General features: G+C 43.4%; 1 protein-coding gene across 5 annotated transcripts in view; it reads left to right on the top strand.

Annotated features, from left to right (window-relative positions):
* The window catches only part of SHOC1 (shortage in chiasmata 1), a 549,593-nt gene that overhangs the window by 127,257 nt on the left and 405,053 nt on the right, over nt 1-17,283 (top strand). For all 5 annotated transcript variants that reach the window (XM_077251003.1, XM_077251012.1, XM_077251020.1 and 2 more), the window contains exons 6-7: nt 2,930-3,092; nt 10,203-10,284. In XM_077251003.1, the coding sequence (XP_077107118.1) occupies nt 2,930-3,092; nt 10,203-10,284 (245 nt within the window). The remainder of the gene's footprint in view (nt 1-2,929; nt 3,093-10,202; nt 10,285-17,283) is intronic.

The following is a 17,283-nucleotide window of genomic DNA, read 5'->3' as shown; positions in this document are numbered from 1 at the left end:
TACGCATCGCACACTTCCGATTCCGATATCACAAAAGTATCGGAACTCGGTATCGGAATTCCGATACCGCAAGTATCGGCCGATACCCGATACTTGCGGTATCGGAATGCTCAACACTAGTGACTACACTCTATACTGCGGGATGGCGCTATACATAATAAGTGAGTACACTATATACTATGGGACTGTGCTCTACATAATAAGTGAGTACACTATATACTAAGGGTCTGTGCTATGTATAAGTGAGTATACTATATACTAAGGGACTGAGTTAAACATAATAATCAATAACAACATATTCCTCCACCTCCCCTGTTCCTAACTCTATTATAAATCCCCCTTTCTCCCTTCCCAATCTCCCACACCCATCATTGTCCTTCTCCCTCAGCACCCCCATCATTGCCCTTTCCACCTCCTCTATCATTGCTTTTTTCCCACCACCCCATAATTGCACATTCCACCACCTCCATCAATTCCTTCTCCCCTATCACCCCCATCATTGCACTTTCCACCATCATTGTCCTTTCCACTACCACCATCATTGCCTTTTCTCCCACCACCCCCATCATTGCTATTCCACCACCTCCATCATTTCCTCCTCCCCCACGACCTATTATTGCCCTTTCCACCACCTCCATCATTGTTTTCTCCCCCACCACCCCCATCATTGCCCTCTCTGTCACCCCATCATTGCCTTCTCCCCATCATTGCCCTCTCCTCCACCTACACACAGACACACACACAGCACCATTCACCTCTCTGCACGTTCCCCCGCAGCGCTACGCACGCACGGATGCACGCACACACACACACTAACACAACCACCACTCATCTCTGCACACACACACACAGCAGACAGCAACTCTCACCTCTCTGCACACTCTCCTGCAGCCACAGCATCACCGTCACTGGCAGCTTCCTCTCACTGGCACAGCGGCCCGGCGCTGAATGATTATGTCTTCCAGCCACGCGGCTGACTGCTGTGTGAGACAGGAAGCGCAAGCAGGAAGCAGGATGGATCGCTGCAGCTCTGCTGCCATTTTCTCTTGTAGGCAACGGAGCTGCAGGGATCTCTCCCTGCCCGCCGCACCTGAGGGCAATCTGATCAGGGGCCCTTGGAGCCTCAGGACCAGATAAACAGGCCAGATTACACAGGCGGTATGTCCGCCCCTGGCACAGCAATTGCGGTCCGACTCCGGCCGGCCCCCTCACCCCTGGTGCCCCCATAGCAATCGCGTGGCCTGCCGCCATTGGCGGTATGCCACTGAGCACCAGTAAGCAGGTTTTGGTTAATCAGGATGCCAGACCTTCCAGAAAATCACCAATCCTCCAAATATTTAAAAAAATTTAAGGCAGCACACCATTTAGAGAAAAATTAGATAAGGTGGCTTAATAACCCAATGAGGCTTAGAGATGTTTCAGTTCAATTGAGAACCTTTTCAAAGCTTTATATACAGCTCTGGCAAAAAATAAGAGAGGACCACATCAAAACCCTGTCATGGGCAGCCCAATCTCCAACCTGAACCCCATTGAAAACCCTTGGAATGTAATCAAGAGGATGATGGATAGTCACAAGCCATCAAACAAAGAAAAACTGCTTAAATTTTTGCGCCAGAAGCAATGTGAAAGACTGGTGGAAAGCATGCCAAGATGCATGAAAGCTGTGACTAAAAATCATGGTTATTCCACAAAATATTGGTTTCTGAACTCTTGCTGAGTTAAAACATTAGTATTGTTGTTTCTAAATGATTAAGAACTTGTTTTCTTTGCATTATTTGAGGTCCGAAAGCACTGTTTGTTTTAATTTTGACCATTTCTCCTCTTCAGAAAAAAAATACAAAATTTAGAGACATGTTGTCAGAAGTTTACAGAATAAAAGAGCAATTTATATTTTACTCAAAAATATGCCTATGAAGAGAAAAATCAGACAAACTGAACATTTTGCAGTTACCACTTAATTTTTGCCAGAGTTGTATATATACTGTGTGTGTGTATATATATATATATATATATATATATATATATATATATATATATATATATATATATATTTATATATATATATATATATATACATATACATATATGTATATATATTTATATAAATAAATGTGTATATATTGTACTTTAGCAAGAAAGTATTGCTTGGAAAAACAATACGTTGCATGATCTCTATCTGGTTCAGATAAAACTGTACTTTCAACAAGCTTTGCATATTGTATAGGATAAGAAGCTTCGTAATGTATCTTATCGGAGAAATCAGCATCGTTACCTACTTATCAGCCATTTCTTCCCTCCCCCTGCTTCCTGAACTTGTCATCCACTCTGAAAAAAACAGCTCTAATCCATCTTGTCAGACAATATGAAGAGCCACCTCATATACAAATTATATGTAGAGGGTAAGGTGAGGGTGAGTGAGCAACAGGGAGAGGAGAGGAAACAGGCTAAGGAAGACAGAGAAAAATTGCGCAGATGTTTCTAACAAGTCTTTTACCTGACCCCAGAGCTCATTCACATCTGCACAGCTCAGTATTGCTGTATAATTTAATCAATGTTGCTTTTCTCTGTTTGTTAAAAAAATAAATCAAGAGCACATATTCTTGTTTGTTTGCTATGGTGTGTGTAGCCAAGATCACGGAAGCCAGTTTCCTTCCCTCTTGCTCTCAGTTGATTGCTGATTGAGAACTAGATGAAGCATTTGGTAAAAGTTCTGATAATGCAGGATTCAAGTAGGGCAAATATATAATGTTATTCTTCATCTAAACAAGCAGGACAGCTTATTTTGAAAAGGTCCTTAAAAGTACAGTTAACCCTTAACATTTGTTATAAACAAATGCCACAGACATATTACATGTAACTGAAACAATACATTTAACGAGAAAAATAAATTATCATTTATTATCACTGTTTAAATGTTTGGCATTTTCAGACTATCTTCTCCCTGAGGAAACTGTATTCTTGAACTACTTGGCACAATTTGGACAGCATGTAAATAGGCTAAGATCTCTTCTGAGCAGGCTAAAAACTTTTCCTGTACAAGACCCACTGGCGGACTGGCAAAAAAATCTTCATCCAGACAAAATGCTTTTTAGGTATGTTTATCTCTGATGGACAAAAATGGAATGACAATACACAATTGTTTATGGATATTAAAAATAAGGATGTTTAGATGAATATTTGTACAGTATATTAAACTTATATAGTCAGAGCCTGCTCCAGGTTTTCATAGGCCCCGAGTGAAAGAGTTTCTCTGGACCCCTATAACAAATACCACAATTCATTAATGAACACTTAAGAAATATAGGTATAGTACAAAGCTAAAGATTTCACCTACTTCTTAAACTACATTAGTGTTATCTATTGTAAATTCTACAATAGCTCAGAAACTGTCAAATCCTCGCAGCGCACAGTACATATGTGAGAGTGCGTTGGGGTCAAGTCATGTCCTGCATCACTTCCTAGTAAAATGGGTACGTTTTAAGTGTAACATTGTTTATTATGTACAATGAGTAGTTAGAGGCGCAAGTGAAGTGTAATAAGGAAGGTTTGAGCTGCAAATAAGACAACACCACAGGGGTGTCAGACTGCAAAAATTCAGTTAAAAGGTATCAGTCATTTCCACTGTGAAGACCTTCCTACGAGAGGAGTGGGACAGTCAAGAAGTTATATACTGTAATATGTATTGATAAAGTGTTGTATGTCTGATGGAGCAATAATATTCCCTAAGTTTTTTTCTTTTTATAAACAAACTTGGGATGTGTGGGTAACTTTTCCCCTATTATTTTGTCGTCCTTCAAAATCTCCTAGAAAGACCTTCCACTGCATTTCTAGCTCTTAGAAGGAGATGGCTATCATAGCCCTTATTTACAAATTTTTTAGTAAGTGACTCCACCTTCATAGCAAAATCCTGAGGTTTAGAGCAATTTCGGTAGGCATGCATAAACTGGCTCTTAGGGACATTAGTAAGCCAACTGGGTAAGTGAAAACTGTCAATTGAGATGTAACTATTGGAGTCTGTGGGTTTGTGGTATGTACGGGCCCTCATTTATTAGTAGAGTTTTTAACTGAAATTAATAAAAAATAAAACCCATGGACAAACCTACTCCAGGGCAACAAAAGAAAGGAAGATAAACCTAAAGATATTGGAGATATACAGTATCTATAATAAGTTAACCCAATTTAATGCTAATGCTCAAATTTTGAAAAAAATTGTGAAAAGACATTGGGAGATTTTGAAGGACGACAAAATAATAGGGAAAAGTTACCCACATTATAAAAAAGCAAAAAACTTAGGGAATATTATTGCTCCATGAGTCCAGAGTATTAATTCCTTAAAAAAATCGTGTAAACTATTACAAACGCAGAAACAGCACAGCATCTCTGGAGGAGGGACGGAATTTATTGTTCTTGACTTTATTACCCGTACTACACTACATTTACACTCTAAAATGTCCCTGAGATAAATTATATGTGGGACGTACCAAACGCCCTATGAATGTTAATGAACATTTGAGAAACATTAAGAACAAATTTGAAGGGCAACCCCTATCTAAGCACTACCTAGAACATCATGGTGGCTTAACTCACGGTACAGTGATTACGGGCTTAGAAATTGTTCATAAGCACTGGAGAAAAGGGGACTATATTAAACAAATGTCCCTAGCAGAGAGCCAGTGGATCTTTCACCTGGACTCCTTAAAGCCAAAAGGACTAAATAGTGAAGTGGAACTGTTTGCATTGTATTAATTCTTTTATGATGGAGGCAATAGACAGGATATAAGTCAGCCACGCTACTACCTGGACCATCCCTGACAAAGAAACCGTGGATTTCCAAAACGGGTATGAATTGGTCCTTACCGCTCCTCTTACTTAGCGGAGTCACATGTATCTCACGTGACCACCTACGTCATGCAGGTCCTGTTTGCCTCTTAGACGCTGTGACCTAGCTGGACTTCACCGCGGCGCATAGACAACCGCACACCCACGGAGAAGAGCCGCATGGAGTGCTTGTCACCAGCCAGGACAGCGATCCGTTAGATCTACTAACCAGCTGCCGCAAGCCACTTTTTTGAACTGTGTGAATATCCACAGAGGATTCTCTAATGCAGGGATTAGATATTATCGAACTGTAACTTCATCAAACAGAGGAACGGTAACAACCTTACAATACCACTTGCCTACTGAATCCTCTTTTTTATTGATGATTTATACTTACATTATGTCTAATAGACATTAATACCTTTGGATTTGTATCTTAACAATACTTATATATGAGCTAACTATGAATACCAGCAGGTTCCAGTGAGAGCACATAACACGGTATCCTTTTAATCATTGATTGGCTCAAACTGCATCACTGTTCTTAATCCTTATAGAAATCTTTTAGCAACATACTCACAACACTTTAGCAATACATATTACAGTATATAACTACTTGACTGTCCCACTCCTCTTGTAGGAAGGTCCCCATAGTTTATTATGTGATTACATATGTGTAATGTACAGTTGTGCAGTTTTATAAGACTAGGGATAGAGTTAGGAAACGATAGCATAAGTGTAGGATTTAGTTAGAGTAGTAAGAATGGTTAGAATTGGGTTTAGTAAAGTGGGGGGGCACTGTAGATTAGGAAGTTACATAAGTTCAGGACAGAAGTAGTTAAGGAAATAGGGGATTTCCAAGTTGGGAGGGGTAGGAGTATGTGTAGTTGGGACACTTCCTAGTTTAGTGCAGTTAGTAGTTGGATTGAGATCTGTAGGTTGATCCAGAAACGAGTTCAAGGAAGAACCAACAGTTCAGGACCATAGGGCTGAAAATCACATGGCTACGAGGAACGGGAGCAGCATGAGAACAGCAGCAACTAGGTAATGGAAGAGCCATCCTTTATATCGCCCTCAGAGGGGAAAACAGGTGGAGATTCCCAAGCAAGAACTAGTTCAGGAAGTCGGGATGCTGTCGTACCAAATGGTACATTTCAGAGACAAAGATTGTCTGGAGAGCAAGGGACAGCACAGCTGGAAGGAACTGTGATTAGTGAGAATTACTGTGCAATGTCTGTGACTGAACTGATCTTGTTGAGTAAAGTTGATATGATAAAAATGAAAGCGGAGTCTGTCTGTCAATGTGTGGTGACATGTGGAACTGGAACCGTGCAACTTGAGGAGATCTCCAATCCTAAAGTGAGTGACGTACATTACACACACACCAGATGACAGACAGGACATTATCTTTTCTTTGTGGGGTGCTGGAACAGCAGCCCCTTGCCATGACTACCACCCTGGCCACCTCACATGTGTTGGGGGGATTCAACAGTCTGCAGTCACAAAGAGTGACTGTAGACTTTTAATTTTAGGGCAGTCAGTATAGTCTTCCATACAGTATTATGGGCACCACAGTATTATGAGCCCCATATAACACTCCATATAGTATATAATGGCCCCATATAATGTTCCATACAGTATATAAAGGCCCCATATATTGCTCCATATAGTATATAATGGCTCCATATATTGCTTCATACAATATTTAGTGGCCCCATATATTGCTCCATACAGCATAATGGGCCCCATTGTTCACTGCGACAGAGAGGAGCCAGAAGACTGCAGCTTCTGATTTCTCACTGCACTTCACCTACTTATTAAACGGTGCAAATTTATTTGGGCAGTGCAGGGGTTAATCTGCTCTGTTGAGAACTCTTGGAGCCAAGGCACTCAGCTGTGCACTGTTAGCCATTCCCATCCCCTATATAATCTGGGTCCTGACTAACCCACATAGCTTATGCTGCATGCCTTGGAAGATAGTTGTTGGTGGATAGTTGAGAAGGCGTTTGGTGGATTTATCTGTGACTGTTGCTTGGTTTTGTAAGTGTGATAATTCCCTTCTCCTATTTTAGTTTAACCCCATCCTTCACTCACCAGTGCATACCTCTGTTATATGTGAGTGTATATTTGTATGTTTGGTATTTTTCTTTACCACTGTTTATATTATCTTGTTAGTCTAGTTGGTGTACTACGTTGCACTACTACTCCCCTCTTCCCTGGGTTGTAGAAGGGTACACACTGAGGGCAGATTCAGGAGCTAAGACAAGATATGTGGCACCGACATCTTCATCGTCAGAAGTAACCAAGGGAACAGGGCGACCCAGGGCGCTCTATAGCGTTAACAGCGTTATAGCGTGACATTAGCTCTGACCAAAAACTTTTTTTATATATTATTATTATTATTATTTTTGATTTATTATGGATCCTATTGCTGCTCTGACAGGGCAACTTCAGCAGCTCAGCCTGGTGGACGGTAATTTGGAGTTTCAGGTAGCAAAAACAATTGTTGTTTCTCATTTTGCAAGCCGTTCCCTCCAGTACCTGGTGCATTGAAAAGATAATGGTCCGGAGGAGACAATATAGGTACCAGCATCTGAAGTTAACACCAGAAGATAGGTTCATTCTTTTCATGTAGCTCATCCGGACAAACCTGGCCCTGAGTGTCTGGAGGCCCCTCATAGAAGGGGGGTACTGTTACTGTTATGAGTCTGCCACAACCTGCTGGGACCTGTGGTGCACCTAGGATCAGAAGATCACAGCGATAAATTGATCACAGGGTCTCTATGGAACCTGGACGACCATTCACATGAGTGGTGCAGGTTTACACTTTCTTTTGGTACGGAAGGGGTTAAGAGTTCTTAGTTTAAGTCTGCTGAGATTCCATCGGTTTTTAGTCTCAGCTGCTGCTTAGTGTACACTCCCCCTTCACTATTTAAACTCACTGCAGGCTTCTTCCAATGTCAGCAATAGGTTTTACTATCCTGAGTCTTACTAACCTGGAATAACTGTTGCATTCCTTTTGATTCTTGTGGATATCCTTTGTTTTGTGTTTCCGCTGTCTATCCCTTTCCATGTGTTGTCTTATCGTAGGGATAAGACTTGTGTCTTGCTGCCCAGCTCACTATCTAGGGCTAAGACTCAGGATCAGCCAGGGCTTAGGCATGTGATGGTTCACAGGGGAAAGGACCCCTCTAGGGCGATAGGGAGTGCAGGTGTCTGCATAACTTGAGTGTTGAGGGGTCATCATCTTCCACCTCTCCCTATCATCTAGGCTCCCCTTTATCAGCTCTCTCACCCCCTCCCTGTGTGGCTCACTCCGGGCTTCTCCCCGCTCTGGCGTGACACATATGCGTACATCCAAGGTCGGTAAGCACCAGCAAACCTGGACATATGGATACGTCATAGGTCGTAAATGGGTTATCGTTCATCAGGAGTATAGATTACGCAATTTTATGAACATGAATACTACTGACTCTAGTAGTTATCATGTCAGGATAATGATATCCTTTTTTCTTACATATAGGAACCATGTGATAGGGCACCTATGGCATTCCCCATGTCTGATGTATAAGTTCTGATACATATCAATGTAATTTTTCAGTAAATGGTTTTGAGTTAGATTTGTACTATATGAACTTAGTCATGCTGTGAAAATATAAATTGGAACACCCCCTTTGAAAAGTAAGATTTTAATCAATATGTCACTAAATACAAGAAAGTTTTCCAACATTTTGAAAGGATTTGAGTTTCACAGATCATTTTTTTAACGCAAAAACATGAAAGTAAGGTTAACAATATAACTTTCATAACCAAATCTTCATTTTGACTCAAATTAGTTGATGCAAATATCGTAACCTACTACTAGTGTTGAGCGATACCTTCCGATATTCGAAAGTATCGGTATCGGATTGGATCGGCCGATACCGGCAAAATATCGGATCTCGCCGATACCGATACCCGATACCAATACAAGTCAATGGGACACAAATATCGGAAGGTATCCTGGATGGTTCCCAGGGTCTGAAGGAGAGGAAACTCTCCTTCAGGCCCTGGGATCCATATTCATGTAAAAAATAAAGAATAAAAATAAAAAATATGGATATACTCACCCCTCCGGCGGACCCTGGACCTTAGCGGTGTAACCGGCAGCCTCCGTTCCTAAGAATGCAGAGTGAAGGACCTTCGATGACGTCGCGGCTTGTGATTGGTCACATGACCGCTGACGCGACCAATCACAAGCCGCGACGTCATCGCAGGTCCTACACTCACTGCATTCTTAGGAACGGAGGCTGCCGGTTACACCGCTAAGGTCCAGGGTCCGCCGGAGGAGTGAGTATATCCATTTTAATTTTTATTCTTTATTTTTTACATGAATATGGATCCCAGGGCCTGAAGGAGAGTCTCCTCTCCTCCAGACCCTGGGAACCATTCACTGGGAATTTCCAATTCCGATTTCCGATATCACAAAAATATCAGAACTCGGTATCGGAATTCCGATACAGCGAATATCGGCCGATACCCGATATTTGCAGTATCGGAATGCTCAACACTACCTTCTACATCTTGTATTTTTTGTGACATTTATGATTTGTAAGGACAACACCCAATCTTCTAGGCATGAAATGAACGAGTTGATGACATAATGCAACATTTTTTTCCGTTCTTCAAGAATGACCTCTTTTACAGCCTAGTTGCAAGATGGAGAGTGATGCTCATCTTGTTTCTTCCAAATTGCCCGTAGATGTTGGCTTCAGATCAGAAGACATACTTGGTCACTTAACCACTTTCACTCTGTTTTTCTTCAGAAATACAACAGATGTATATCACAAGTCTCAGTCCAATTGCTGGGTTTCCTGATCTGAACTGTCCCGTGTATGCATATGACACTGTTAGCTCTGATTAGGATACCCAGCACTTGGGCCAAGTGTCATGAGAGCACGATCCATGTTTCACAGAAATGTGAAAACTGCCTTAAGGAGCATCTTTATTGATTTTATTTGCTTAAATAATACCATTAATTCCAAAGTGCTGTACAGACATCATCGCCATTGATGGTGCTCAAGAGTATCCGGAGGAAACCCCCCCAAACACGGGCAAAACATAGTTCTAACCACTGAATCACGGTGACGGCTGTAACTTAGAGCACAACTATGGCACGCGAAACACTCTAACAGATTGAAGTTGGTGAACTGGTTTATCTGGTTTGGGGTAATAGCAGAAACATAACTTTTATCTTCTATAAGAATAGCAGCCTTTGTGAGCAATGGAATCACCTAAAAGTCACAATACCCATATTATATAATGAGAAAGAGAGCTACTGTGTGTAGTCTAAAAGAAACATTATACTTCTGTGAATTATCATGTCATTTCAATTTGTTTTGTAGAATGAATACATCAATAACGGGAAACCAGAAGCCAAATATGTTCATGGAAGAATTCCACGCTCTTCCTCCAAGCACAAAAGAGGTACAGGGCAGCATAGTCTAGCAGTGGCAAGTAAACACTACTAAATTTGTGTAACACACTGTATCTGATATGACAAGTGATTAGATAAAAACTGCTTTAGGCAAGATAATCGTCTGTACAGCTACTTTCTTATAAATCTTTACTGTGGACATGCTTTAGACAGTTTATTTTATATCTGATTATCAGAAAAGTACTGAACATCTCTACGTACACTGACATATGCCTTAAGGTACCTTCACACTAAACGACTTTGCAGCGAGGACGACGACGATCCGTGACGTTGCAGCGTCCTGGATAGCGATCTCGTTGTGTTTGACACGCAGCAGCGATCTGGATCCCGCTGTGATATCATTGGTCGGAGCTAGAAGTCCAGAACTTTATTTCGTTGCTGATCACCCGCTGTCATCGCTGGATCGGTGTGTGTGACACCGATCCAGCGATGTGTTCACTTGTAACCAGGGTAAATATCGGGTTACTAAGCGCAGGGCCGCGCTTAGTAACCCGATATTTGCCCTGGTTACCATTGTAAAAGTAAAAAAAAAACACTACATACTCACCTTCTGATGTCTGTCACGTCCCCCGCCGGCGGCTAATCTGCACTGAATGTGTCAGCGCCGGCCGGCCGTAAAGCAGAGCACAGCGGTGACGTCACCGCTGTGCTCTGCTTTACGGCCGGCCGGCGCTGACACAATCAGTGCAGGGAAGCCGCCGGCGGGGGACATGACAGACATCAGAAGGTGAGTATGTAGTGTTTTTTTTTACTTTTACAATGGTAACCAGGGTAAATATCGGGTTACTAAGCGCGGCCCTGCGCTTAGTAACCCGATGTTTACCCTGGTTACCCGGGTGCTGCAGGGGGACTTCGGCATCGTTGAAGACAGTTTCAACGATGCCGAAGTCGTTCCCCTGATCGTTGGTCACTGGAGAGAGCTGTCTGTGTGACAGCTCCCCAGCGACCACACAACGACTTACCAACGATCGCATCGCTGGTCGTGATCGTTGATAAGTCGTTTAGTGTAACGGTACCTTTACTGTCAGAGGCTGTAGATAGTCAGTCACCAGAAATACAGCACCAAATAATGTATCAAATGTGTCAACATTTATAGGTAGATACCCTACTATTGGTAAACATGAATCTTTAACACCACCTTTCTACAGCTTAAGTTAAAATATAATTTAGAGCAGGTAAGGCCTCTTTCATACTTCCGTTTTTTACAATCAGTCACAATCCGTCAAAATGTTGAAAAGACGGATCCTGTGCAGATTGTAAAAAACTGATGCACTGGATCCGTTTTTTGACGGATCCGTAGCGTTTTCCAAGCGATCTGTAGTATCGCTTGGAAAACTGATTGACAGGTCGGTCACACTTGTCAAACATAGTGTTTGACAAGTGTGACCAAGTTTTTACTATTGATGCTGCCTATGCAGCATCAATAGTAAAAAGATATAATGTTAAAAATAATAAAAAAAATAAATAAATAAACTTTATATTCTCACCTTCCGGCGTCCCCCGAAGCGTTCCCGATGCTCGCGATGCTCCCGTTCCCAGTAATGCCTTGCCAGACAATGACCTGTGATGACGTAGATTTTTTATTTTTTTAATTATTTTTAACATTATATCTTTTTACTATTGATGCTGCATTGGCAGCATCAATAGTAAAAAGAGAGAGAGAGAGCGAGAGAGAATTTCCCTGACTGGAAATTTTTCCACACATGCTCAGCTTCAAAAAATGGAACCTGTCACTGGATTCCTGCTTTTGACACACAGCGACGGATCCTGCGTCCATAGGCTTCCATTATAGCCAATGACGGATGGTGCAGGATCTGTCGCTGCGCGATTTTCCGACGTGCACAAAAAACGTTTTTATGTGCATTGTCTCCACCCGACGGACAGCGATTTTACGACCGATCCAGTGCACGTCGGATGAAACGCTAAGGCTACTTTCACACATCAGGTTTTTTGTTTCAGGCACAATCCGGCAAGTTTTGAAAAAAACGGATCTGTTGCAAATAGTGAATAAACTGATGCAACGGATCCGTTTTTCTGCCGGATCCGTTTTTATTTTTAACATGGAGTTTACAGTGAGTTCCTTCCTGGAAAAGGAGAGAGAGAGAGAGAGAGAGAGAGAGACCAGAACGGAAAATCTGCTTGATTTCTATGGAAAATGCTTTAAAAATGGCATCCGGATGCCGGAATCATTGTTTCACATCTCCGTTTCATGCGTTTTTGGCCGGTTCCGTCACTGTGCGCTTTTTTCGCCACACCAAAAAACGTTCCTCTGGACGTTTTCTCCGTCCGCCGGAAATGACTATTTGGACAGATCCGGAAAAAACGGATGAAACATCTGGCCATCAGGCGCAATCCGATGCTAATACAACTCTATGAGAAAAAAAATGGATCCGGCGTAAAAAAAACAACTGATCCGTTTTTTTCAAAACTTGCCAGATTGTGCCTGAAACAAAAAACCTGATGTGTGAAAGTAGTCTAATACAAGTCTATGAGAAAAAAACGGATCCAGCAGAAACATTTGCTGGGTCCATTTTTTTCACAAAACGATGGATTTTGACGGAAGCAAAAAGACGGGAAGTGTGAAAGAGGCCTAAAAGGTAATCAGTTCATCCTTCCTGACATTCACTAGATTTATTAAAGGTAGTTTAAAACTAACAAAATACATTGGTTAAAACACAAACAGGAAGAATGTGAAATACTTGTATTTTAGCCGCTTTGTTTTATTATTGTCACAGGTCCACCCCTCAGTGTGTCTGGGATGCAGTTACTTACAGTTCAGCCATCCATTCTGGTACAGAGGCATGCTGAAGTTGTCAGTATTTTGACAGCTTAGGTGTCCAGTCTGGTGCAGGGGCGTACTGAGCTGTCAGTGTTTTGATTGACAGCTCAGCCATCCAATCTGAGACTGGGAGTTGCTGGCTGTCTCCAGGTGCTTATTATCCCAGGTGATTGCCAGGCTACTTAACTGGGCTGTTACTCCCAGATCTCTGCCAGATGTACATTCAGCTACTATGTAGTTTGTCTCTCTGTGCCTTGCATTCTGTTGGTAGATCTTTTGTTGCCTGACCTTAGACTCATTGGGCAGCACAGTGGCTCAGGGGCTAGCACTGCAGTTTTGAATCGCTGGGGTCCTGAGTTCAAATTCCACCAAGGGCAGCATCTGCAAGGAGTATGAATGTTCTCCCCATGTTTGTGTAGGTTTCTTCTGGGTTCTTTGCTTTCCTCCTACATTCCAAAGACATACTCATAGGGAATTTAGATTGAGAGCCCCAATGGGGACAGTGTCGATAATGTGTGTAAAGCACTGTGGAATTAATGGCGCTATATAAGTGAGTTAAATAAATAAATAAAATTCTGACCATCCGTCTATTTAACCCCTTGTGCTTTGATTCGCTATCCTTCTGGTATTCTGACCTCAGAACATTACCTGACTGCACCTTTGTCTCTTCCTTCTTTTTATGACATACCTTCCTGGCCTTTGAGGAATGGATACATTTTTTTGGAGGGGGTGATTCATCCAGTTAATGTGGTCATTGCTCTCAAGAGCCTAGCTTACATTGAATTAGCTAAAAAGGTTAAGGGCCAGATGGTCCTTGTTCTCTAGGTTTAATTTTTTTATTACGTTCAGGCTGGGGTCTAAGAATATGAAAGCTGATACATTATGCCATAGTCTCGATTCAGTTTCTCCTCCAGAACCTCCACCCTCAACTATTGCCCAGGATATTGTGATTTCTATGGTAACCTCGGAATTTTAAAGAGGAGATGTAACAACTCTGCTGGCATCACGGCATGGCCTTGCATCTCTCACACTATCTTACCCACTACTCCAGGTCATGATGTGGTTTCTGTTTCATGCCAGCTCCATGTTCTGTGTCTCTGCTCTCTGCATGCTTCATGGCTGTGTGTATAGGGGGTCGGCGCCTGAACTCTCTGGTTCTTATAGGAATCAGGTGCATCTGTCTAATCTGTTCCTGACCAATTGCCAGGAGTCCTCCAGTATTTAGTGCAGCTCCACCCAGTGGTCTGGGCCTGTGCAATGTGTTAGCTCAGTTAGTGTTTAGCTTCTGAGTTTGCCAGGCCTTGCTCTGTGTTACTCCCTCTCTGGAGGCTTTTCTCTGTCCCTGTGTCTTTGTCCTTGTTTCTTGTCTTGTTCCATTTCCTTGTCTGAACTTAGTCTTATCTCGGTCTCCTTGTCTGTGGCTTCCTTCCCTGCTGTGTCTTTCCTCGTGTTCTCAGTCTGCTTACACTCCGCACTCTTGCGGCTCTGCCTGCTCTGTACCCTTGTGGCTTTACCTCTGCTCCGCACTCCTGCGGTTCTGCTCCTTTCTACTCTGCTTATCTTCTGCTGCTGCAGTTATCCCTTGCCGCAGCTCCTCTCCACATTCCTTGTGGCTCCGCTCTGCTTTGCTGCAGTAACCTCTCGCTGCAGCTCCTCTCCGTATTCCTTGCGGTTCTGCTCTGCTTAGCTTTTGTTGCTACACTATCTCTTGCTGCTCTACCATTCCTATCCGCAGCCTTGCGGTTCTCTTCCTATGTGAACAGATCCCAACCTGTTCCTTCATTCTCCTTTCCTTCTGGCTTGTTTCCGTACCTACATCTCCTGTGTGAACAGGCCCCTACCTGTTCCTTCATATTTCATATCCATTCCTGCACCTCCTGTGTGCACAGGTCCCTACCTGTTCCTTCATAAACCACATCAACCAGTCCTGTGTTGTCTGCAGTGCCTTCCAATCCAGTGTTCCTGCCGTTCCTGCTGTGCCTGCCAGTCCTGTGTTTCCTGCCGTCCTAGCCAGTCCTGTGTTTCCTGCCGTCCCTGCCAGTCCTGTATTCCTGCCAGCCCTGTGTTCTCTGCCGTGTCTCTGCCAGCCCTGTGTTCTCTGCCGTGTCTCTGCCAGCCCTGTGTTCTCTGCCGTGTCTCTGCCAGCCCTGTGTCTCAGCCGTGCCAGCCTACTCCTCTGAGTTTTAGCCGTGCTCTTCTGCCAGTCGTGCCTGATGCCCGCACCAATCCTGGTGTTCCTGTCTCCCAAGTGGGATCAGCAGCCACAGCCAGACACCACCCTGGAGTAGCACCTGGCAGCTGCCAGCTGCACAAACCTGACCTCACCATCAGAGGCTCCAGTGAAAACCCAGGCAGCTGTCATAGTCACGCCACTTCCATGGTAGTCTGGTTAGTGGCACAGTGGGGCCACAAACCCCCCGAGCTCATGCCCACCAGTCAGGGCGTGAGCATGACAGTTTGCACAGGCCATGGCCTCCGCTGTATCCCATGTCCTACCGCTCGCAGAGCATGATGAACTTTTTTGCTGCCCGTATGAGCAACCTGAAAAATTTGTTCCACCAAGGGTGGTTCAGATTTAAGAGACTTCTGACCCAATTTGTTGTGGATTCTGTTTGTGGGCTCCCTCTGGTGGTTACTGCTGGTACTGGGTGACTTTGGTGGGTTGCGGCCTTTGGTTTCCACCTGTCCATCAGAGGCTGGGTGTTTCCTATTTTACCTGGCCTTTCTGTCATTCCCTTGCCGGCTATCAATGTATTCAGATGTGCTCTGTTTGGTTCCTGCCTACCTGCTCCCAGATCTTTCAGGATAAGCTAAGTGCTGATTTTCAGTTGTTTGTTTTTTTGTCCAGCTTGCTTATTATGTCTCTATGCTAGCTAGTAGCTCTAGTGGACTGAGGTTCTCCCCATGTGCCATGAGTTGGCACATGGGTTCTTGTAATCTCAGGATGGTTTTTTTGATTAGGGTTTTTTGCTGACCGCTCAGACCCCTTTTGTATCGTTCTGCTTTCTAGTTTACAGCGGGCCTCAATTTGCTAAACCTATATATATCATCTCTATGTGTGTGCCTTCCTCTCATTTCACCGTCAATACATGTGGGGGGCAACTATACCTTTTGGGGTTCATCCCTCTGGAGGCAAGTGAGGTCTTTATTTTCTCTGCAGTACTAGTTAGCTCTTAGGCTGGTGCGTGGCGTCTAGAACCAATGTAGGCACGCTCCCTGGCTATCTCTAGTTGCGTTTGTCAGGCGTAGGGCAGCGGTCAGCCCAGGTTCCATCACCCTAGAGCTCGTCCGTTATATATTTGTACCTTGCTTGTCCTGTCCTATCCCTAGCCATTGGGGATTCATGACAGTATAGCCGGCCCACAAAGTGTTAATTGTTTGGGCTGAAGCAGGAGAAAAAGAAGTGTTTAAGGGAAATTTTTTTTTTTTTCCCTTCAGAGTTTTGCTGCCTAGCCCTTAATTGCTGTCTAGCTGCTTCTTACCTCCTCTTAACCCTTGAATGGCTCTGATCTTAGCTGTTTAACATGGATGTCCAGAGTTTGGCTTCCAGCCTGAGTAATCTCGCGGCAAAAGTTCAAAACATACAGGATTTTGTTGTTCACACTCCCATGTCTGAACCTAGAATTCCTATTCCAGAGTTCTTCTCTGGAGATAGATCTACCTTCCTGAATTTCAGGAACAATTGTAAATTGTTTCTTTCTTTAAAATCTCGCTCCTCTGGAGACCCGGCTCAACAGGTCAGGATTGTAATATCTTTCCTGCGGGGCGACCCTCAGAATTGGGCATTTGCATTGGCACCAGGGGATCCTGCATTGCTCAGTGTGGATGCGTTTTTTCTGGCATTGGGATTGCTCTATGAGGAACCCAACCTGGAGATTCAGGCTGAAAAGGCTTTGTTAGCCCTCTCTCAGGGGCATGATGAAGCGGAAATATATTGTCAAAAATTTCGGAAATGGTCGGTGCTTACTCAGTGGAATGAGTGCGCCCTGGCTGCAAACTTCAGAAATGGTCTTTCTGAGGCCATTAAGGATATTATGGTGGGGTTCCCTACGCCTACAGGTCTGAATGAGTCTATGGCTATGGCCATTCAGATTGATCGGCGTTTACGGGAGCGCAAACCCGTGCACCAGTTGGCGGTGTCTTCTGAACAGGCACCTGAGACTATGCAATGTGATAGAATTCAGTCCAGAAGTGAACGGCAAAATTATAG

The sequence above is a fragment of the Ranitomeya variabilis genome, chromosome 1, assembly GCF_051348905.1.
Source record: "Ranitomeya variabilis isolate aRanVar5 chromosome 1, aRanVar5.hap1, whole genome shotgun sequence".
In the NCBI taxonomy this organism is placed as follows: domain Eukaryota; kingdom Metazoa; phylum Chordata; class Amphibia; order Anura; family Dendrobatidae; genus Ranitomeya; species Ranitomeya variabilis.
The sequence above is the reverse complement of the archived record's forward strand: the minus strand, read 5'-3'. Positions and strand labels throughout refer to the sequence as shown.